This window comes from Martes martes (genome assembly GCF_963455335.1).
Source record: "Martes martes genome assembly, chromosome: 6".
Classification (NCBI taxonomy): domain Eukaryota; kingdom Metazoa; phylum Chordata; class Mammalia; order Carnivora; family Mustelidae; genus Martes; species Martes martes.
This window is the reverse complement of record NC_137893.1, coordinates 83,926,396-83,947,271: the sequence shown is the minus strand read 5'-3', so window position 1 is coordinate 83,947,271 and position 20,876 is coordinate 83,926,396. Positions and strand designations below refer to the sequence as shown.

The 20,876-nt window shown below is 43.8% G+C and overlaps 1 protein-coding gene across 2 annotated transcripts in view; it reads right to left on the bottom strand.

Annotated features, from left to right (window-relative positions):
* The window catches only part of CMTR1 (cap methyltransferase 1), a gene marked incomplete at its 5' end in the record, with an annotated part of 49,534 nt that extends 29,927 nt beyond the window's left edge, over positions 1-19,607 (bottom strand). Inside the window, 8 exons of one of the 2 annotated variants that reach the window (XM_080806328.1) lie at positions 1,087-1,159; positions 1,270-1,364; positions 2,522-2,593; positions 3,988-4,080; positions 6,960-7,118; positions 8,936-9,087; positions 17,312-17,449; positions 19,434-19,607. In XM_080806328.1, the coding sequence (XP_080662454.1) occupies positions 1,087-1,159; positions 1,270-1,364; positions 2,522-2,593; positions 3,988-4,080; positions 6,960-7,118; positions 8,936-9,087; positions 17,312-17,444 (777 nt within the window). Of the gene's footprint in view, positions 1-1,086; positions 1,160-1,269; positions 1,365-2,521; positions 2,594-3,987; positions 4,081-6,959; positions 7,119-8,935; positions 9,088-17,311; positions 17,460-19,433 lie in introns of those variants that run through there. The other variant, XM_080806327.1, reaches the window with a different exon arrangement.
* Positions 19,608-20,876: the final 1,269 nt, after the last annotated feature.

Genomic DNA, 20,876 nt, shown 5'->3' with positions numbered 1-20,876 from the left:
CTGTGTTCAGAGAAATGAGATGGAGCACAGCAGAAAATCATTTTGCTCTACCACTTCTTGAGAAGGGCCAAAATCTAATAATTATGATCCCACACGAAGCTGGTTCAGAAAGGCAGAAAGGGAAAGTGGTCACATCTGAAATCACAGATCTTAGAACTGGAACAGATCCTAAAGGCCTCTGGTGCTACCTCAACCCTCTGACATGATAGTAGGGCTAATTTCAGGGATGAGGCAGCTGAAGCCCAAAAAAGGGATGAACTTAAGTGACACCACCTACAATGTAAGTGCTGTACTTCCTGCCCCACAACCCGTCACTGAACAACACAGCCTAGATTTTCAGATAGGATACTAATTTTAAACGGACCAGTGAAAGGACCCAGATGCTTACATTTCATTCAATACTCACATCACATTTCCCCAAGCACTCCCTTCTCATACCAGCCACAGCACACAAATCAGATGATGTCACAGGTTTGAATTTGGAAAACAAGCTCACTGTAAAGACTACATACTCATCCTGGCAGCAACTGGCCTCCACAGAAAGGCTTTACAAACATCCCCACCCCACACCCTTGCCAGTTCTCGAATCCACCAGAACTTCCAAAACCTAAATGCCACAGGGGAAGGGATCCCATCTATCTCATTCAAAATTATATTCCTGGTGCCCAGCACATGGTAGGAGCTGGATAAATACATGTTTGATGGATGCAGAAGGAAGGCCCATGCTCTATCTCTTACCCTCCTCCTCCCTGCTCCCTAGGCCTACAGATGTCACAACTGCTGATTTTGCCCAGAAACGTCCCTTTGCCGCTGCTGTAAGCCCTACCTTCCTCCACCTGGGGTGAGCAGCAGGATCTGCAGAGTTGGAGGCTACAATTCTGGGCCTGAAGCCCCAGAGACAACTGCTTACTGGAGCATCCCTGGGACCATAGGAAGCACCATGGGACCTAATTTGAGAAGCTCAAAGCAAAATCTCTCTCACATAGCAGGAATAGTCTCCTGACATTGCACAAATGGCAATTTCTAGGCCACTGAAGCGTAAGCCCATTTAGCACTATGAATTCAGACAAAGAATTTTGTTCTTACCCCACAAGAGTCCCGTGGATTTGTAAACATGCGATCAAACACAAAATCCATGTTAGCCATCTTCATGGCCGCCCTGCAATAAAGACAGAAAAGCACAACTCAATACACCATATGTATGGAAAGCTATGAAAAGGTGGAACAGTGGATGTCAGGGGAAGGGAGAGGTGGGCAATGTCAGCAAACCTGTTTAGGAAGAAGACTCCTCGGATCATCTCGTAGGGATTGGCCCGGGTCCGAGCTCGCCGCATCTCCTCCCCATCCAGAACATCGAACACACTCTGCCCAGGGAGAGTCAGAACCTTAAGGTGAGCATCACCCTCCAGGAAGGGACAGGGGATTTAAGAGCTTAAGGAGCCCATCTCAGCCCTTGGAGGAGCTACAATACTGCCGCATCCCAGCTCTGAAATGACCAGTTGTGTGACCCTAGACAAACTGCTCAATCTCTCAGACCCTCAACTACTTCACCTCTGAAGTGGTAAAAAAAAAAATGATAAATAAAATGTATTTATCATTTATTTATATATCCCTGCAAAATGGTTAATAAATGGCACCTGTGGGTAGGCACAAAGCCACCTGCTGGCATCACAAATCCTCAGAGCAAATCTGTTTCTCCAGTCCAGCAGCAACTTTCCAAGGGACCAGAGTACTGATAGTAAGGCTCACTCAGAGGGCAAAGCAAACCAAAACCAGTGTTTTGTGATTGCACCTACCCACACAGTAGGGATTCCTTCTCCCTTCTTCTATTTTCTCCCTGAGGAAAAAAAGCCTCACTTCACAAGAGTTCCAGTCACCTTAAGGATATTCCCAACCCTCTGCCTACAAAAAAAATTTCGTGAGGCTGGTCTGAGGCTTCTTCTCTAACCCATTTCCTCCTCAGAGCTTCCCTGGCTCATTCTGCCCTGGGCCATGTACTTCCTGACACAAACTCACACCAAAAGCTATCAAGGAAAGACTGACATTTGCCCAGCATGTTAGGAGCTTCACGCTGACTATCCAATTTAATTCTCAAAACAATCCCGGGAAGTATTTTCTCCCCATTTTACAGATGAGGAAACTTCAGAGCAGCTAAAGCAACTGACCCAAGGTCACACAGCAAGAAAGCTGCAAAGGACCTAAATTCACAAGGATGTGAATTCAGGTCTACCTGACACTAAAGAATCATTCCAAACTTTTCACTACACCAGCCCCCTCAGGACTGGGATGGACCGACCCACTGAGGTTAAGTGGAGCCTTTCCTGGCTACTGACCACAGGAAGAGCACAATACTACAAGGCCCCAGGAAAAGGATACACTAGAGAAATGTGGCAAGCCACACATCTCATCTCCAAGAAAAATCTTAGCTAAACTTCAGTCCCCCACCCCCAACCAATTCAAAAGAACTGTAAGAGCCCAGCACATGCCCTCACACAAGGTATTCCAGCCCCACAGGCCTTACCTTACACTGCAAAACACTGTGAAGCAGCTCTTCCCCACAAAACTCTGTCTCGTCTTCAATAATCATCTTTCTCTACAGAAAGAAGAAAATAATCGATAATGACTACGTATGACTGCAGTTGGGGGAATGAATGGAGAAATGAGGGTTCTAAGTGAGTAGAGCAAGAAGGGGCTTGAGTCTCTGCCAAGAACATCAATCCCTGAGGGGCAGGAAAGAGAAAATCCTAAACCCCTCTGGCTGTACTCCAGATGGCTGGGAGATGAAGCAGCCCCCTGGGCACTCTGACTAGAGCACCATATGGATACAAGACTCATGAATGCTGAGGCTGAGAAAGCACACAGGAAGGAAACATTCAAGCTGTCTGCCCCCAGAGCATGGAGGCAGAAGGATGGGGACTGCCCTTAAATGACAGAAGCCTGTCCTTCAACCAGGAAGCCTCTTGATCTGTAAGGGGTACAACTGACCTGGTAGCATCAGAGATAAGGAGGGCTCAAGAGACCCTCACAGAGGTGTCAAATCAAACCTCATGGCTCAGTGAGGCTATCTCTAAACCAACGATGCTCAAACTTGGGTGTTCTCAGGTTTTACACATTTCAAAACCACTAAGAACCCCAAAGAGCTTTTGTTTATGTGGGGATATATACACAGCAACATTTATTATTAGAAACTAAGACAATTTATTCAGTGTAAAAGAACACATTATGTTAACATAAATATTTTTATGAAAAATAACTATATTTCCCAAAAAAACTTTTAATGAGAAGAGTGCACTGTTTTTCATTTTTACAAATCTCTTACTATTTGGCTTAATGTAAGATGGCCAGACTCTCCTCTCTGCATTTGCGTTCAACTGGTTGTGATACAGCCTCTAGAAGACTCCACTGGAACTTGTGAGAGAATGAGTGAAAAAAAGCACGTAAATTTCCAGTACCATTATGAAAATAACTTTGACCCTGTAGAGTCCCTGAAAGGGTCTTGGGAGATCCCCAGGGGGCCCTACACTTGGAGAATTGCTCTCTAGACCATACTGATTTGGTAGCTATGTACTTTATTTGTAGTTTTCCAGAAGGAGATTAAACAAATTCCCTCTGTAACAACTCCCTCATTATTTTTCTGTGGACAGGGACAGTGTCTTTTCATCTAACTGGAACAGTGCCCAGCAGTGACCAGAATATACACAAATGTATAATAAGTTACTCTAAAAAGCATCCATGAGAAAGACAGAAGTTAGGCATTTTGTGCTGCCTTGCAAGTTAAATGACTAGGAGAAAAAAACGCTGTCACATCTCCCAGGGGCATACCTGTAAACCCCTTGACACACCATCTTGACAAAACTTATTCTTGCCAGTAATGTCAGATTCACATTTTTCTTACACTATGAGTATACATACATACACACTGGACTCAAGGAGAAAAGTCAGGAGGTAAGTGCCAAGAATTCAGGGTACATTTTCTTGAAGTCCTACCTTTCCCACAACCATCCAATCGCTCATTTCCTGAGTGTCAGGAATTTCAGTGGTACATTCTGGAAACCATGACACCTGCTCACAGGCACTGGGCTACAAACAAAAAAGAGGAAAGTAAGTCGAGGAAGATGGCCCATCAGAGCTATGCTCCAACTTGCAAGGGCCTCCCCAAAAACAATCAAAAGGGATTCAGACAAATGGAAGGTTCTGGGAAGCTGAGGCCTAATGTGCTGGTCAGACATGAGAACTGAGCCAGGATACTGAGGGTTAACTTTGGAAGGCCAGCTACAATTCTAGTCTGAATCTTAAGAAACTTCCCAAACCTTCAAAGTTTCTTTCATTTGTTCCAAAAATATGTACTATGGGCTAAGTACTCAGAATGCAGTTAAAATGACATGATCCTTGATTGAAAGGGCCTACAATCAGATTACTAGGGACACAGAGAAGTACACACAGGATATAAGTCTATGAAAAGGTAATTATACCAGGAAGAACCAATGGCAATGAGTCTCATCTCCAATGCCCTTCAAAATGTTATTCACAAATAGGATTCCTTGCCTATTCAATCCCAAAGCAGAAACTAGCATCTCAATGGTGCTTTCTCTTAATTTTTGAATTACATTATACATAAGAAATATCTGCAGTCTTTTTTTTTTAAGATTTTATTTATTTTTAAGTAATCTCTATTTATTTATTTTTAAGTAACCCAATATGGGGCTCGAACTTACAACCCCAAGATCAAGAACTGCACACTCCACCAACTTAGCGAGCCAAATACCCCTCCGCAGTCCTTTAAAAAATACTGATAACAAGGCCTCACCCTCAGAGTATATGATTCTGTCAGTCTGAGGCAGAAGCTTGGTATAATCACACTTTTTTAGAAGACCCTAGATGATTGCCCTAGATGTGCAGCCAGGACTATGTTCATTGGGCTAGAGACACAGATTATAAAACCTAAACAGGTGGCTAATCTGCATGGCAGCTCTACCCACTACCTCCCAAGCAAGTATGGAGAAGAGATTCACCGTTGCAAACTGAAGCAATGTGATTAAAGGTAATACTACATGCTCTGAAAGGCATAAAATGGTAACACAATGCAAGGTCTTGAGGGCAATCCAACCATCAACAACACAGAAAAAGTATAAAAGAAAATTTACAGAAGCCCTTTTGTCAATGAATCTGGCAGTGAATCACGGCTCCCCCTCCCCCAGTCAAATCCATCACCTTTAACCATTTATAAATGGTTATAAGTATAAACTCTATGGGAAAAAAAGCTTATGTACACTTGGGATGTCCCTTTGGAGAGAGTAAGCAGACTCAACTTCTCCACAGAAGCATGAACATTAGGAGCAAAAATGGACTGCAAAGTGCTGTCTGTCAAGGGTCAAACCTTGCCCTCTATAATCCTGCGCTGCAGAAGCCACCAGGCACTTCCTCTGCAGTGACTGGACAGTCACCTGAGGCAACACAGATTCCTCTCCCTCGAAGAAGTGGATACCAACTAATAGTTAAGACAAACTCTTAACCAAGAAATAGAGCATCTTTTGTAGGAGAAAAATTAATACACAGTAAATGACAATTAGGACAGCCTTGCCTCAAAAAGGAATTTCAATAGCCTGTCTCCATGAAAAATAGAGACTTTTTTTTTAAGATTTTATTTATTTATTTGACAGGCAGAGATCACAAGCAGGCAGAGAGGCAGGCAGAGAGAGAGGAGGAAGCAGGCTCCCCACTGAGCAGTGAGCCCGATGTGGGGCTCGATCCCAGGACCCCGGGATCATGACCTGAGCTGCAGGCAGAGGCCTTAACCCACTGAGCCACCCAGGTGCCCCAAAAAATAGAGATTTTTATGGGCAAATTTGAGACTTTGAGTTTAGCTAAGTTCTAATTCTGCCCCACTATGAGGATGGAGACTCTTTACTGGTTTTCATACAAATGAAGACCCAAAAAGCACCAAGAATTTCTGAGGTAAAAACCTACATCTAGGACCCAATTACAAATATTTACCCTATTCTTCACTGTCTCATCTGCTATTCTGCTGGTCTCATCTCCTTCCAACTACAAGGCAACACAGCAGGACCACCCCCAGAAGCCATTAGCTCCTGGCTTGTCAGCATCTTACTCTGAAGCCTTATTAGGCTTTTATCACGTGCAATTCACGGGAATTCTTTCCTGAACTGGAACATCAGACAGACAAATAAAATATCAATTCTCCAGAGTTCACAGCCACATGTGAAGCTCAACTACACCAGCTATGTAGAAGACTAGACATTTGTGTTCTATTTTCTCTAGCTTCAACTCTATAATGGCAATATTTCATCATTATTTTTAGTTGTTTCACTACACCTACTTGGAATTCTCTGTGAAATAAGAGAGGACATATACAAATGAATAAAAGTAAAATCTCAACATCATCTGTGCCATGAAAAAGGATATGAGTCTCTTTTGGTAGTTAGGTTCAAACAAACTGGTACCCACGCAGATAAGCAGACTAAAGCCACCACCAGGAAAGCTACACAGTATAAATAAACACATACACAGACCTCGGGTGTCATAAAGCCGTAGAGGTATAGGACCTTCGAGGGCACCTAATCCAGTCACTCACCCAATGGGGGAGTAGGTCCTCACTCACCGCTTTGAATCCTTTCAGCAGAGGGAACTCATTGCCTTATGAGGTACCTCAGCCACTAGTGGAAAAGCATATCTATTAAAGTTCTTTGTGGAACCAAACTCTGCCTTCCAGCATCTTCTACTCACAGTTGTTAACAGAAAATAAATCCACAGCCTAGCATATCTCCCTCAGTATATCTCTTCTGTTTCCATTCTGGACACCCCCAGTACCTTCCATGTAAAAACTCAGTTCTAATTCCCACTGCCTCTGGAGACTTCTAGTTTGTTAACATGGCTACTTAGAGCCATGCACATGAAAACACAAGCTGGCCTTCCAGTCTCCTCCTCCCCTCACCAGTTACCTCTGGCTCATCTCGCCAGTCCACATTCAGCTCTTGATCAAAGCCCTGCAGTGTCAGACCCAAGCCTCTTCGGCCTTTCTGATTAGAGGCCTCAACGATGTCCTTCCGACCCTGGCTGTATTTACCCAATCCTTCACCTTCCCTGAAGCCCATCTTGGCCTGAAAAAGAGACAAAATAGAGCATTTATATAAATAAAGAGATAATAACAGAACACTTGCATAAACCAACAGACATTTACTCAGCCTCTACCATGTGTCAGACATTATGCTAAACTCTGAGAAACACAGATAAGTAAGGCTGAAAGTTTTCCTTCTAGCCTAATGAAGAAAATAAGCATAAATAAGTAACTATAGTTTATCTGTGCAGCAGTGGCTATTTACTCTGGAGGTGAAAGTCTAGGGCAACCAGAACTTGGATAAATGAGAAGGCACCTCATAGCTGTAATTAAAAGCACCAAGAGCACTTAATGAATTTCACTGGACATCTGCACAACTACCCTTCCAGCTAATTTCTCTGATTAAGTGAAAAGTAGATCTAGAGTTGAGTTGGTAAAGAGAACATAATTTACAGTGGAACTGCTTCAAGCAGCAACTCCACCTTACCCACAGCCACTCAAATAGCCTTACTATGTAAAGACAGTGAGGGCTTGCAGGAGCCCACTTGAACTCGCTTCATGTAAAACTAAGGTATGGACCCATAAGTACCATAAGACACCAGACAGGGCCTTTTTTTTTTTTTTTTTCCTTAAAGAGAGAGCGGGGAGAGAGAGAGAGAGAGAATCCCAAGCAGACTCTATGCCCAGTGCAGGGCCCAGTGAGGGGCTCAATCTCACAACCCTGAGATCATGACCTGCGCTGAAACACTCAACTGACTGAGCCACCCAGGTGCCCTGGGAATATTTTTTTAAGTGTCACAACTGTCCATAAGCTCACATAAACTCTAGAGTCACTAGGCCCAGATATATACCCCCAAAATCAGAGACCTAAATCCCAAACCCCAAGGACCGTTGTCTAATAAAATAACTCCAACCCTAAGAAAATGTAATCCCCTCTTGAAGGTCTATATTCCCTTTGGAAGGGGTATTACCAACTCAAGAGCTGGAGAGAATTCCTATAGTAGCCACAAATCTCTCTCCAGGTCAAAAAGGCTGACTGAGGGGTACTCTCTCTTTCTCTCCCCCTGCCCCTCTCCTTCCCACTCTCTCTCTCAAATAAATAAATCTTTAAAAACAAAACAAAAAGGCTGACTCAGTCACAAACCTCCCCATTGTCCACTTCCCCAACTCTGCAGCCCCCCAACTAGAATCCTGACTATGACCTTAGAAGTGGCAGTTCCCATTCCTTAATGAATCCAAATGAAAACGGAGGAGTTAATACCTGTAATATTAAAGCTAGCCAGAAAGCAAACTTGGATTTCCCAACCTTTGCGCACTTACACTGAAGTTTTATCAGGAAAGCAAGCAGGTCTTCCTAGTCACTTTTCTTCTTCTGGTGTATCAATGGGGTATAGAAGCTAGGAAGGAAAACTGGACCTTTTTTTCAAAGTCATATTAAAGACTGTACTACTCTCATTTATTTTGGGGCACATGGAGTGAGCAGGATTTTACTCATTCTCTTGAGATCACTCACTAGAGCAAAAACTCACATGATGAAGCCTCTTTACCCAACCACACACGTCCATGTGTAGGGAAGTACATTCACATGTACTCATGATAAGCTTTCATTACTAAGGAGACCAAAGGGTGATCCAGCTTTGGATAGGACACTACAAGCAGGCCTGCATAGCCACTTCCCATGGATGATTCAAACGTGACAGATACTTCTGTTAAAAAAGGGGCCACATTCTCTACTAAATCTCCACTAGAAAGCAAAGGAAAAACTCATGCCCTAGCTTTTCTTCTTTTCACATCAATACAATTTCCCTTCTCTTACTCCACTGGTAGAGCTTTAGAAACCCAACCCAAGCACTGACATACCATAAGCTTCTGGGAGACACTATTATACATGGAATAGCGAGAAGAAGTTCCCTCCACAAGGGAGTCTGCTTTGAATGCATCGTCAAAAGAGTCAGAGCTGTGTTGCTTCCCCTCGGTCTCACTGTCAGACCCACTCAGGCTCGTGGTAGATGCTGAAAAAGAAAAAAAGAAAATGCTCAGGTGAGTTTATGGCACCAAGTAGCCTCTAAAAGTCCAAGTTTCATTTATTCAACTAGTGTTCAGTATATGCACTATACACATCATGTTCTTTAAAGGAGCCAGGGTCAAATGTATTCTCTACTTCTTATTGTGTTATCTTGGACAAGTCACTGAAAGTTCCTAATGGTACCTGACAGACGATGGGAGCTCAAAATATCAGGTATCCTTTCCCATTCTTTCAATTTTTCCCCTACAAAACTGAGATGGTACTACCTACCACATGGACTTATATGAAGATTAAATGAAATAATGTGTCTGAAAGTACACTGTCAAATATAAAATGTATTTATTAAAGATATGATTGTTATTTCTGCTGCTTATTATTTGAACATCACCTTCCAAACATGGATACTTAGTTCCATTTTCAAAATTTTATCACAGGACTAACAGTCTGATTGTTTAATCTCCTAGATTCCTTTGTTTTCACCGTCCTTCAAACTCACAGGTAAGAGGGTATGTCTATAGCATTGCCCCAGAGAAGAGCTGGCTCACAGATGAGCTATGACATTTTATAGAAGTAACTGTTCTCTTTCTATCACCACCCTGGCCTTCACACTAAACTCTCCGTGTTGATGAGTCAAAGCCTGGCTGCTTGTGGGAAGTGTTGAGGAAAGGCAGCAGTGTAAAACAACCCTTCAAAGATCCATGAAGGTCACTATTCAGGTATTCATAACTTGCAATGGCATCATAATTCTAAAGCCTATCTGCACTGATTCATCCACTTCCCCATAAGAACATAAACTTGTTCAGGGTTAGCATTTGAGAAGAACAAAATGCTCTCCCCAGCCCCCCGGGCCCTATTCTCCCTCACACTGTGCTCCAGGGGCAGCAGCACCACCAGCACAGCATCCAGCACAAATGCCATCCCACTGGCCAGGGTCATTCTTGGAGAGCAAGAACTGTGTCACACTCAACTTTCCATCTCCAACACCTCGATCGAGTCTTCCCATTCAACAAAAAATTAAGTACTCACTACAGTGAATTTTTAAAAAATTTTAAGTCTTGACTGACAGCCTTAATATATTAATTACTAATACATTTGTTTATAGAGTGAGGCATGTACAAAGTAATCTAGGAATTGAAACATAAATTTTCCTTTCAACAGTTTCATATAGAAGAAAAAACTTGAAAATAGTAATACCCATAGGACAAAATTTGTACTACTACCAAAAATAGCTTCAAGTATCATTTAGGTACATTTAACTTTGTTCCAGTGTTAAAACTTCGACAAAGACGGTTTTAAATAAAGCAGCTTTATAACCTGGTGCCATTAAAAAGAAATTTTAAGTCTTTAAACTTTTGTTAAAAAGGTTAAACAATAACAAAGAGTTTAAGCATGAGTATGAAATGCCTGTATCTTAATAGAGAATTGGGCCTTCCTTGGACTATTATTTAAGAACTCCCATTCCCCCACGCCTCCAGCCAGTAGGTTGAAATACGGTATCTGTCAGACCTGTAAAGGGAATAAAACACTGGTATTGTTTAATTGATCAGACAACTTTGGCCCAGGACATGTTCTTTTTTCTTTTCTTTTAAATTTATTTGACAGACAGAGATCACAAGTAGTCAGAGAGACAGGCAGAGAGAGAGAAGGAAACAGGCTCCCTGCCGAGCAGAGACCCCGATGCGGGGCTCGATCCCAGGACCCTGGGATCATGACTTGAGCCAAAGGCAGAGACTTAACCCACTGAGCCACCCAGGCACCCCAGGCCAGGACATGTTCTATAAAAGGTCCATGGTATATATAATGGGCCTCTCTCCTACAGAAATAATCCTACTCTCAGAGAGTTTAAAAACCAGATAACTAAGGTCCAGGTTGAAAATGGTGATGGCAGGTGGGTCCTGGGTTTCTGAGCTGCTAAGTCAGTCAGGGACATATGTGGGGCAGTCCATATTGAGTGGCACCCATGGCGGTGAGGAGGGCTCTGCTCAGATGTGGAAAGCCCTCCCCTACTTCATAGCGCTCCCTGATGTGGGAGTATGCTAAATGTCTTCCTGAAGTCACATCACAGAGAGCATGGAGAGCCCCGAGTTCGTCGCCTACCTCATTCCTGCACCAGGTTCAAGCCCTTTCCCAGGGGAGATGATAGTCACACTCTATTCCATAACTCTCACATGAATCTACTTCCAACCACCTATGAAAATGAATAAGGAGAACCTGGACCACTACCCAGCGGGGACCACAGCACTGGTTTGGACCATGACTCTGTATGAGGACCAGAAAAGTATATGGGACCTCAAGCTCACCTTCCTTACTTGTGTCAAATGATGACCAGAATACTGATCTTCCATCCTTTTGTTTATGGCAGGAGATGGCTTAAATAAATAAGTTAGATTGGTCCATGAAGAAAGTATTAAAATAATAAAAATTTTTAAAAAACACAAAAATCAGATAGCTAAAATAAACATTTTTTTTTTCTTTTAGTGATATAACATTTTGCAGAAGAAAGAAAAGGCTTACAAACATATTTGAAAAAACTAGAATAAACTTAAAACCAACATTCTGGCTCCTAAGCAGTTGCAAGGAGAAATTTTGGTTGAGAATATCCTCATGTTAGAGGCACCGAATCTACCCCTTCCTCTTTTTCTTTTTTTAAAGATTGTATTTATTTATTTATTTATTTGAGAGAGAGAGAGAGAGCACGCGTGCATGAGAAGCAGGGAGGGGCAGACAGACTCTCCACTGAGCAGGGAGCTCAACGTGGGGCTTGATGCAGGGATCATGACATGAGCAGAAGGCAGATGCTTAACTGACTAAGCCGCCCAGGTACCCCTACCCCTACCCCTTTCCTCTTAGAAAGCTATCCAGTTCCCTAAGGAGCTGACTTGCTTACACAGACCAACACAGCACATGTCACAGAGTGCCAGAGAGTGCTACTCAGAAGGAAAGACCCAGAACATTAACAATGAGTAACCATGGAAACTGTGAGGTGAGGTTATATTTCTTTTCTGTTTTGCACTTTTCTTCATTTTCTGTGTGAGAAGAATATATTCATTTGAAAATCAGAGTAAAGAAAATACAGCTATAAAGAAATAAAGTACCATTCCTTAAGAAATTTGGTTCCCTTCCAGACCAAGCTTGAGAGGACAGCAGATCTAAGGGAAAAGACTTCTCAAGTGGCTCGAGACTAACCCCGGGTCTCTCCTCTCTTGTCTCCCATGCAAGAGAAAGAGGCACGTTCTAAAACAGAGGGCCCACATGCTAAAGAACCGTACTTCCAAAGATGTAGCCTCTCTTCACTCAGTCACTTCCATACTGACTGGTACAGAAAGAGGGGGGTGCCAAGAATGTGGGTGGCTCCCTGAGCACAGTCCCAAAGTCTCTTCTGTGCAGCCCAGGGACCTGGGGTCTTAACTCACCAGAAGCTACAACGTTAGATCAGTTACTATCCCTTTCACCAGCTTTCTGGGGATTCACAGGTGAACCTCCGAAAAGATTAGGAAAACCTGGTATCCTTATCAAAGGAGAGTGTGCCCTTGGTCCAGCTCTAGGTGGAGTTGCCAGGCTGTCAGGTTTGCCTGAGGACACAGCAGTGGGCACTCATCAGTGGTATGAACATCATTCCTCCGCATGCAGGGTACAAACCACCCTCAGATCTCAAAGAGAAATCTTTTGTTTTCTTTGTCTTCATACCATTCTTGGAGCAAAATGACAAGGAGAACCAAATTTGGGTGGAGGGCTCATTAGGCAAATCAGCGGTTGCCTAAATGTAAAATACCAGCACCAGACTCTGGGACAGAGATGTTTCCACTCCATCCCCTTCCCTAGGAGTTACCCAGCATACGGATGTCTGTTCAGGTTCCGAGAGTGAGGTGAATGAAAGCTAAAATCCATCCTACTAAGCATTTCTTTGTGAGATCAAGAAGTGTGCTGGATAAGCCTTATTTGTCTTTTACTTCATGTGGTATTTGAAGCAAGTTTTTAGTCTGATGATTTAAGACAAAGTTGCCTAGACTAGTCCTGATGTCCACAGACAGCCACAGCCACTGACCATTTTCATGCCTGGGCCTTTGGGGCCATGCTTTTCAGGTGGAAAGAAGACAACTGTTGTGGCTGCAGCAATAACTAAAGAGGAGATTTCATCTCCTAAGACTGGTAAGAATTCAGCAAACACTGAGCAGACAATTTTGTACTGAAGATATAAATTAACAGAGTAATAAGGTCAGTCTATTAAAATGATTAGTTTCATTAAGAACTTGCCAAAGCTGGGTGGCGTTCCCATTTACCTCCCCAGGAGCTTCCCTTCTAAAACCTAACATAGCCCAAAACATTATTTAGAGTTTTCATTTAAGATTTCTTCTCTACCTGATAGAAATCATTACTCTTAAGTCATTTTAAAGAAGAAAAGTTCAAAATTTTTCACATAGCAACAGAACAGCAGGGCAAAAATTTTTTACATGGCAACAGAACAGTAGGGCAAACATGCCAACATTAAAAATCACAGTGACAACACATACGGAGAGGCAGCTCCAACCACTAATGGCCAAGGTGAGCAGCACACAGATACGAAGGAATAAATTATGGGTTTTAATAAATATCACAACCTGCCTAACAACTGCTATGGACTATACTCATTCCTGTTTAAAGACTCAATTTCTCCTTCATGCCAGACAAATGGTAACTCGTTAGAGCAATTTAAACAGATACCGATAAAGGAAGTTTTTGATTAAGGTCATGAATCTGGGCTGACAGTAAAGCAATGGTGTTTCAGGGAGAATAGCCTATTTAGCGAAGAATTAAACCTGGTAGAGGGAAAGGCACTACTAGTGTGGTACCTGTAAAAGGGCCTGGCAACTTCCAAAGCAACACGCTGTGGGAGGGCCAGGAGCCCACACTGGATGTACAGCTAAGGAGAAAAGAAAATTGTCTTGGAGACTAGACCACAGTTTTCCTGAGAGAAACAACCAAAAAGAAAAAAATGACCCCTATCTGCCTCTTCTTACTTCAAAAGGTTGTTATTTAATAGCAGATTTCTAAGAGTTTATTTAGGCTTAAAAATGCCTTCAAACTCCTCTTAAAATACTCAAAAGAACACATGATCCCACAGTGGCCATCACAACAACATTCCTTTTTTTCGTTACTCTGGTCAGATGTCAATCTCTGACCTGGCACTGCACTTACTTTGTCGATAAAGTAAAACAAACAAACTGATTAAACTAAACAGATCTATTAATGAGGCATCACACTGATCTAGCAGAGAAAGCACAAATAAGGCTCAGAAAGACAGAAACAGTAACCACTATTTTTCTGTTTTTCTACTTGTACTCCCTAAAGAGCATTTTTCAATCACTTGTTCAACAGTACGTCCAGGTAGAAGTGGTTGAAGCAAAAGGGAACACATTTGCTTTACTGCAATGACTTGACTAGGAAAGCTGCATATAAATCTCAGCGGATATATATCTTCTGGTGAGACAGTAAATTACCAGGGCACACCGTCCAGGGGACACCTAAGAAAAGCCAATTCCAGGGGCGCCTGGGTGGCTCAGTCAGTCAAGTATCTGTCTTTGGCTCAGGTCATGATTCCAGGGTACTGGAATCAAGCCCCTTGTCTGGCTCCCTGCTCAGCGGGAAGTCTGCTTCTCCCTCTTCCCCTGCCCCTCTGCCCTTCCTCTCACCCCCAACTCGTGTTCTCTTGCTCTCAAATAAATAAAATTTTAAAAAAAGAAAGAAAAGCCAATTCAGAACAGAGATGATATAAATGCTAATTACTTAATGAAATGATCTTCTGTAGAATGGAGGAGGAAGAGGCAAAATGAAAGAGGTAAAGCATTTTAAGATTCTTGGAAAAGATACTACTGTTGCCTTCTATCAATTCTATTCAGTAACTATTTACTGAGCATTTATTCCATGCCAGGTATGGGATTGGGGGGGAGTGGCACAGAGAGCAATCTTGCTGATAAAGACATCAGACTCCAGCCTTCAGTTTTTATGACAACAAAAAAGCTAAAGTAAGCTAAAACAGGGAAATCTAGCATTGTTTATTTGCCTCTGCCTCTTGCCTCATTTTCGGAAAAATAAAAAGGACGAGGGGCACCTGGGTGGCTCAGCAGGTTTAGTGTCCAACTCCTGATTTCAGCTCGAGTCATGATCCCAGGGTCATGAGATTGAGCCCCATGTCAGGCTCTGCGTGGAGCCTGCTTAAGAGTCTCTTTCCCTCTGCCCCCCTCCCTTTCTCTCTTTTACATTCTAAAAAAAAACAAAAAACAAAACAAAACAAAAAGTACCACATGGCCTATTGCCAAATGCATATAAGGTACTGGCCATTTAGATTTCCATTCTGTACACACAATAGCAAGTCAATCCTAACTGAATCACATGGTGCTACTTCCAGAAAAGGTTAAAGCTATTTGGTACAATTAAGGGAAATGCAGGGGGCAGTGGACAATCTCAATTCCGTCGATTTTAAAAGCTTGAAATTTAAATCAGACTGGTTCCCTTAAAAGACCCTTAACCACATGCCTCCCTCTACCTGTCAGTTGCCCTCTCTTTACCACAAGAAGACGCCCCCTGAGATCCACTCAGAACTAGATACCTCCAGCCCCTGAGTACATTTATTCTCCCAGACATGCTCTCCCTTTTTTTCCTTATAGGCCATCTCTCCCAATAATCCAGAGCTCTACCTAAGGAGACTCTACCTTCACCAAGCTGCTCAAATCCCAGGTGAAAAGCAAAACTCCCTTTCTTCAATAGTCCCTAGAACCAGTACACCCACTATGTTTTTGCCTTTCTACTTGTACCTCAATTACAGATAGCCTTTCTCAGCTACTCTGGAATCCACTGTGACAACTTTAAAGAGACTCATATCTCCACACACAAGGTTATAAGAGAGTCTCTTATTCAACCAGACCACAACTGCACCAAACGCTTCAGCTGTACTGCCTTCTCCTTTCTGAACCAGCTTCTCAGTACAACTGATGAGTAACTGCCCCTCAATTACAACTGCCTACCACTTGTAAATTGTACTTCCTACCACTCTCAAAGGATGCTTTACACCCTTTCAGTCACTAGTCTACTACCAAACTTCATTCTAATTGATCAATGATCCAGCAAAGGCTCCAAAATGCAAGACTGCTGGCGTACCAGGTTGAATAGTGTCCCTCTAAAAAGCTATGTCCATTCTGCACCAGGGAATATGATGTTTGGTAATATGGTCTTTGCAGATGTAATCAAATTTTAAAAACGTCATATTAGATTAGTGTGGGCCCTGATTCAATGACTGATGCCCTTTTAAGAAAAGGAATATTTGCAACAGACACACACAGAGGAAAGACAGAGGCAAAGACTGGAGTTATGCTGTTATAAACCAAGAACACCAAGGATTGCCAGCAACCACCAGAAGCTAGAAGAAGCAAGGAAGGATTCTTCCCAAGAGCCTTCAAAGGAAGCATGGCCCTGCTGACAGCTGGATTTCAGATATGTAGCCTCCAGAACTATGCAGAACAGACTTCTGTTGTTTTAAGCCACCCAGTTTGTGGTACTTTGTTGCAGCACCCCTAGGAATTGAATACAGCTGGCAAGTCAAGGTAAATGCAAATGAAGCTGCTTGATATTTGAGGCAAGCTTCTAGGCACTCTACAATTTCTTTCACAGAAAGGCATCTATGGACACTGCATATGTCCATAACCCTAAAAAACAGGGAAAGCAAAATGTTAGTTTCAACCAGATCAGTGAACTCTTTTGAGCTTAACGTCAACAGTGAACACAGAGATGCTCCAATTCATTTGGGTGTTTCTGATCACAACAGTTGAGGGAATTGAGAAATCAGAACACAAAAACCTGAGGGGAATTAGGCCAGATCACTGCAGCAAAGAGCCCATCCCCTGTGAAAGAGCCCCAGGATCATTAACAGCAATTAAGAGCACAGGGCACTCAGCGCTCACCACTACTTCCAACTGGTTTAAGGCAGCAAAAGAGTGCCACCTACTGAAAGACCAGCCACAGAATTAAGGCACTACTGTAAAAATTCCAATTATTTAAAACAAGTTGCCCATTCCTAGTAGAATGGGCTGAAGGAAAGAGAGGCTATAGCCAACATCTCTCTATAGAACTTGCCTAATTTCCCTCAGGGGGCAGACGACTGTGTTCTGCCCAATTCAGGCACCAGGGAGTCAAACAACCAGATGGCCAGTGGCCTCACATCATGTGGGCAAGCATACCTTTTGCTGCATGATTGACGGAAGAGGGAGGTTCATCATCAGACGTAGAACTGAGGCTCAGGGCAAGCTCTGCAACTCTCTTCTTCTGTTTCTTGATAGGGGCAGTGCATTCTGGATCATTTCTCCTCTTCATTGTTACTGCAACCATAAATCCAGATAGTCAGCTGCCCCTGTTAGAGCCACTAGGATCAGAGCAGGGATTCCAAAATATAAATCATCAATGGGATGGGATTTGGCAATTCCAAACAGTTTCCAATGCCAGCACTTGAATAGCCTTTTTCTCAAACTGAGGTTCAGAAAGGATGCTAGCCAGCCTCTAGTCTTCAATAATAGCTGTTAGTTTTACTGGAAAATGTGTGGTGCTCACAGACCCAGAGGCCTCAGGGCCTTGATGTCCCATACCAAAACGTCATGGATCAACTCTACAAGCCACAGGGAAGAAAAAGCCTTGGGTACTTATTATTCTATACTTTTCATGCAACATTGGCCATGTGTGACAACAATGTACACTGGACATTATGAAACCTAGTGAATATCAACCAATATTTCCAAGGTGAAGGGGCCAGCCCAGAATGACAGCTCCATCACCATCATTATTTTACCAACTCAGAGATTACATAATATGATACAAATGCTGGTTTTGTTTATTTCAGGATGTTTGAAACCATGAAAGAACTGGGGAAGTTTTTAATGAGAATAAGGAACGGAAGCAGTGGTTGACTCAGGACTAAGAAAATAGAAGGGTGGGAAAATTATTCAAACTGGAGATAGCCACATCATGAACTCTGGTGTAAAAATAATTTTAACAACACCAATACATCTCCATGAAAAAAGAATGGAGATGATCAGGCACCATGTCACCATCATCCATGCCCACTGGTAGGTATATGAGAGGTAAGCATGATTGGGGCGGAGCAGGCGGGCAATGAGATGGAATGAAGTGATTATACCATCCTGAAACCTTAAGGAATGATCAAGTTAAAGAACAAGAGAGAGTAGTAGTGAATACAGTGTGGTTTACACACAACTGATGGGCTATAAGGAGACTCAGAAAAGAGAACTCAAAACATAGAAGCAAACAGGTGGGTGACCAGCTGGGTTGCAATTCCTTGAGGAAGGGGAGGTGCAGAGGTACCAAACAGACTTTTAACTGGATCACAGCTGAGAGAGCAATGAATGCAACGATACCACTGATCCCCTCAACCTCACAAAACCTTGAATCACATGTTTCACTTCTCTGCAGCTCAAGGTTGAGCCTGTCAACCCAATGCATTATCTTATCCTAAGGAGGCAGCCTCTTATTAGCCACAGGCCGGGGCTATCCTGGGGAAGTTAGAACGGGGAACCTTGAACAAAGAGAAAGCAAAACCACGTTTCACTTTAAACCACCGTCTTAAATGCCCCCCCAAAATGCCCATAACAAAAGCAAAAAGGGCCATCTGATTCTTAGCGACTGTGGGAGACTGCAAGCAAAACGGGAAACTCAATGTGGACTGCGTTGGGGTGGGTGCAAAAAAAGGAAAGTGAATAGTTGTGTGAAAGGCAGGAGATACTGATGCTCCTCCCCCAACCACCTGAGATTCAGGCCTTCCAAATCATCTACTCCAACCCTCTCATTTTCCACTAGATAGAACCGATGCCCGAGAGGGAAGGCCGCACACCTTAACCGGTGCCCCGCTCAAGTGATCGACACAGGCCAGAAGAATGCGCCCAGGCAGGGAACTTCTGTGTGTAAGGCAAAAGGTCTAGTTCTACCTGCTGCTCCCCTAAGGAAAGGGTTCAAATCCCCTCTCCAGTCTTCTCTCCCAGGGTGTCGGTTTCGCCACCCTTATTCACTGAGGGAGATGAGCACCTCTCTCTCCCGGCCAGTCTTTTCATTTGAAAACAACGTGAGTGTGTGAATGTGTGCGCAGAGACGTTTGTCAGCGGCAACTCGGGCTGCCAGGAGCTGGAGGAGCAGGTCGGGGACGGAGGAGGGTTGAAGGAAGTCGGGGAGAGAGTAGGGGCGGCGAGGGTCACCACCGCGAGCGCGCGGCCGAGGCGGCGGTGGAGGGGAGAGGGATGCTTAGCCCGCGCGCCCGCCCTCCCGCTCGCTCCCCCCAGGCCGCGCGTCGGCACTCACGCTGAGGGGAGAGGGTGAGCTGCCTGGGAGCGGAGAGGGGGGGGCTCAGGCTGCCGTTGCCGCCGCCGCCACCAGGCCTGGCCCTGCCGCTGCCAGAGCCGCCGCCTCCTCCCTCAGTTTCGTTTCCCCACCGCCAGCCCGGTCCGCCGGCCGCGCTGTCGCGCTCGGGTCCCGCCCTGCGGCCTGCGCAGCTTGATGACGTCACGGGCAGCCCGCACCCTCTGCGCGGCCGGGTCCCGGCCCCGGGGAAGAAGACACGGATTCGGGCCCGCCCCACCCCCAGCCAGGGCCGTCCAGGGCGCCTGCGCGCAAGAGCCTAGGGGGAAGGGTACAAAAGCAAAAGTAACCGAGTTATCTTCCTTCCCGCTCTAGGCACGAGTAACAAATATAAAAAAATTTAAAAAGCGGGTGTCGTCACATTTCACCTGATCTCATTATTATTTTCATTTTACAGATTAAGAGCAAGTTGAGAGAGGTAAATGGTGAACTGGTTAAGGTCAGAAACGCAGTCCTCTTGTTCACTGCTGTATCCCCAACATCCTGCGTATAATACATCCTCAACAGATGTTGAACGAAGGTCGGGAGGAGAGAAGGAATGCTGCCTATGCCATCTTACCGTATTGAAACAGATGGCTTCCCATCCCAAACCCCTCTTCCAATTTTCTGGCCAATATGGCCAAAAGTCTGCTTAACATCCTCGCTTAGTCACTCACACCGATAAATTCAAATCTGATTTTATGTTTTCCTGTAAGCCTGCTCTTTTTCCAGTGAATGGCACCACCGTTCATCCCGTTGGTCCATCCGGAAATCTGAGATGGCCCCATCTCCCTCATTTCCTAGAGCCTCCAATATACACTTCATTGAGTTTACCACCTAATTGTCTGTCAAATGTATACATTCTTTTCCATCCCCATTGCCACAACCCATGCACTCGCCTTCTCTCGACAGGATTTCCCCAATAATCTCCAAATCATTGTTCCTGTCTCCAGTGGTGATGCCTGTAGTGTAAAATTTTAAAAATTTATTCTGATTCTGTCACAACCTGTCAATGATTAAAACCCATCAATGACTTCCCATTTCTCTTAGGTTGTCTTTAAGATGGCAACAAAACTCTTCAGTCTAACCCGGTCTGCAGTCCTTGCCTTGTGTTACTGGTACTTTCTCCCCATCCCCATGTCTCTTAACGGTTCACACCCCCCCCCCCCAACCTGGATAGCTCTTCTCCCCTTTTGCTTGGCTAATCCCTGCTTAACCCTGAGATGTGTTTAGCAACCTTATCTGGAAATCTTTCCTGACTCTGTAAGTCTGAGTTGGGAATCCCATGCCTGAGTTCCCATAGTCCTTCTGCTATCAAAGTACTTATCTCAGTGTGTAATGACCCCTTGACTTCTTTGTTTCCCCCACTCAGTTGTAAACTTTATTTTTTTTAAAGATTTTATTTAT